Raw genomic sequence first — 2,095 nt, 5'->3', positions numbered from 1 at the left:
AAATTAATAATTTTATGTACTTACCAATAAGTACCCGGGGGTCTATCGGGGTCCAGAACTTGTAAACCCTCTCGTCCGGGCTGGGCAAGCAAATCCTCGATGGTGTATCTTGCGAATGGTGCATGAGCTGGCACCCGCAAATTGGGATGAACTGCAGCCGGTGGGGCAGGCTGATCCGGGGCGACAGGTGGAGCTCGTGGGGGAGGCATCTGAGATGGAAGAGGAGGAGGGGTCGAAGGAACTCTCCGAGATGTGTGAGAGTCTGGAACTGTCCCGGAAGAAGACGATGGACCGCTAAAGGAAGATCCATCGCCAAACAAATCCGCATACGTAGGTGCAGGAGCTGCTGGTCTCGGTCTAGGAGCCATCTAGAAAATTTAAAAAAATTAAATTAATATATATCCTAAACGAATTGTTTAAAATAATTTTCTAAACTAATCATCTAAACTAATTCCGTTAACTAATCACCTAAAATAATTCCCTAAACTAATCACCTAAACTAACCACCTAAACTATAAAAATAAAAATAAAAGATAGAGAGAGAAAGTTACCTTAGAGGGGGAGAGGAGTTAGGGAGGAAGATGCGAGCAATGCTCGTCTGAAAGACTTCTCCCATATATATATAAACGGTTTCCTCGTAACTTCGTCGTAATGTTACGAGGAAGTTACCAGACCCGTGTTTTCGTTTACGACGAAGTTACCAGACCCGTGTTTTGGTTTACGACGAAGTTACCAGGCCCGTGTTTTTTTAATTTACGACAAAGTTACCAGGCCCGTGTTTTTTCATTTATAAGGCTCGAATTTGTTGTATCTTCTCCCAGAGTTGACATCCACAACACTAAATTTGTTAAATCGAACACCTCGATTCTCAACGGTGACCAACGAAGTATAACGGTAACCCGATTCGTTGTAAAATACTTGTTAAATTACAACGTTATTACGAGGAAATATAAGGAAATAGGATTCCTCGTAAATCCTTGTAACATTACAAAGCGTTTACGTGGCCTAATGAGTTTCCCTTGTGTACATACTACGCACGTGAGATTCTTTGGGATAACTCTTCTTATCTTTTAATGTGTGCCTTTTGAATATCAATTTTTGCATCATGCTTGGACCAGGATGGCCAATCCGGTCGTGCCATAAAGTGTATATTTTCGCAGGCTTTTAGCCTCTATCATACTGATCTATGCATAGTCTAGGTCAGTAGAGAATGCATGTATAGTCGTTAGGACTTATTATGGCCTTGGGCGATTTTATACATATATCTGAAGGAACTCTTTGTTTACTTCTCCCATTGTTTCAATATGGAAACTGTCATGTCCCCGATTCTGGATAGGATCGTCCGGACGGACTGCGGTGCGTGGAAATGCACCAGTATGGTCATATGGCCCAAATACAAGCGTGTCATAGTCTGGAAGTAAGGTTAAGGGCACCAGGAAGCTAAGGCATAGCTAATCCAAGAAGTAGACAAGCTCAAAGGAGCTGGACAAGCGAGCTGGTAGCTGGACAAGATCCTGGTGAAGCCCGATGAAGTGAGTGATCAGAATGGATCATGGGAAAACTAAGTCTAGGTCTGGAAATTGACCAAGGGACTTAGAAGGATTGAAGAAGATAAAGGAAACAAGCTGGACACAGTGTATAACAGCTGGGCGATGCAGTAAGCAAGCTCGACCAGCTAGGTGAAGTGTAGTGCAGCTCAGTGTAGCTCACTGAAGAGTGTGTCAGCTCCCTGAGCTAGATGGACTAGCTCACTCAGCTGGGACAGCTGGGGATCAGCTCAACTCAGCTGGACTGAGTGTTCAAGTCATGGGCAGTTGGGCCGGGTCTGGACTGTGGCCGGGCCATGTGGGTGACCCGTGTGTGCCGATGGGCTGGTGGGCTCTTGGGATTGAGCCAGGGGCGTGGGCAATCAGTCTGGGCCTTGTTTGGCCTTGTCCAGGAGTGGATTGGCAGTTCCAGGGCGTGTGGTAACTGCCAGAGGTGAAAGGGTGTGATCTGGACCATTGATTTAAATCAATGGCCAGGATTGAAACCGAAGGGATGGAATGGTTAAAAAGTAACCACCAAAAAGTAACCACCCCTTCTTCTATAAAAG

At 45.2% G+C, this 2,095-nt stretch overlaps 1 protein-coding gene across 1 annotated transcript in view; it reads right to left on the bottom strand.

Annotated features, from left to right (window-relative positions):
- The window catches only part of LOC106314505, a 1,448-nt gene extending 1,080 nt beyond the window's left edge, over positions 1-368 (bottom strand). The window contains exon 1 of the mRNA XM_013752369.1: positions 25-368. Within this exon, the coding sequence (XP_013607823.1) occupies positions 25-368 (344 nt within the window). The remainder of the gene's footprint in view (positions 1-24) is intronic.
- Positions 369-2,095: the final 1,727 nt, after the last annotated feature.

The sequence above is a fragment of the Brassica oleracea genome, chromosome C9, assembly GCF_000695525.1.
Source record: "Brassica oleracea var. oleracea cultivar TO1000 chromosome C9, BOL, whole genome shotgun sequence".
Lineage (NCBI taxonomy): Eukaryota > Viridiplantae > Streptophyta > Magnoliopsida > Brassicales > Brassicaceae > Brassica > Brassica oleracea.
Note: the sequence above shows the minus strand (reverse complement) of the source record. Positions and strands in the feature narration are given on the sequence as shown.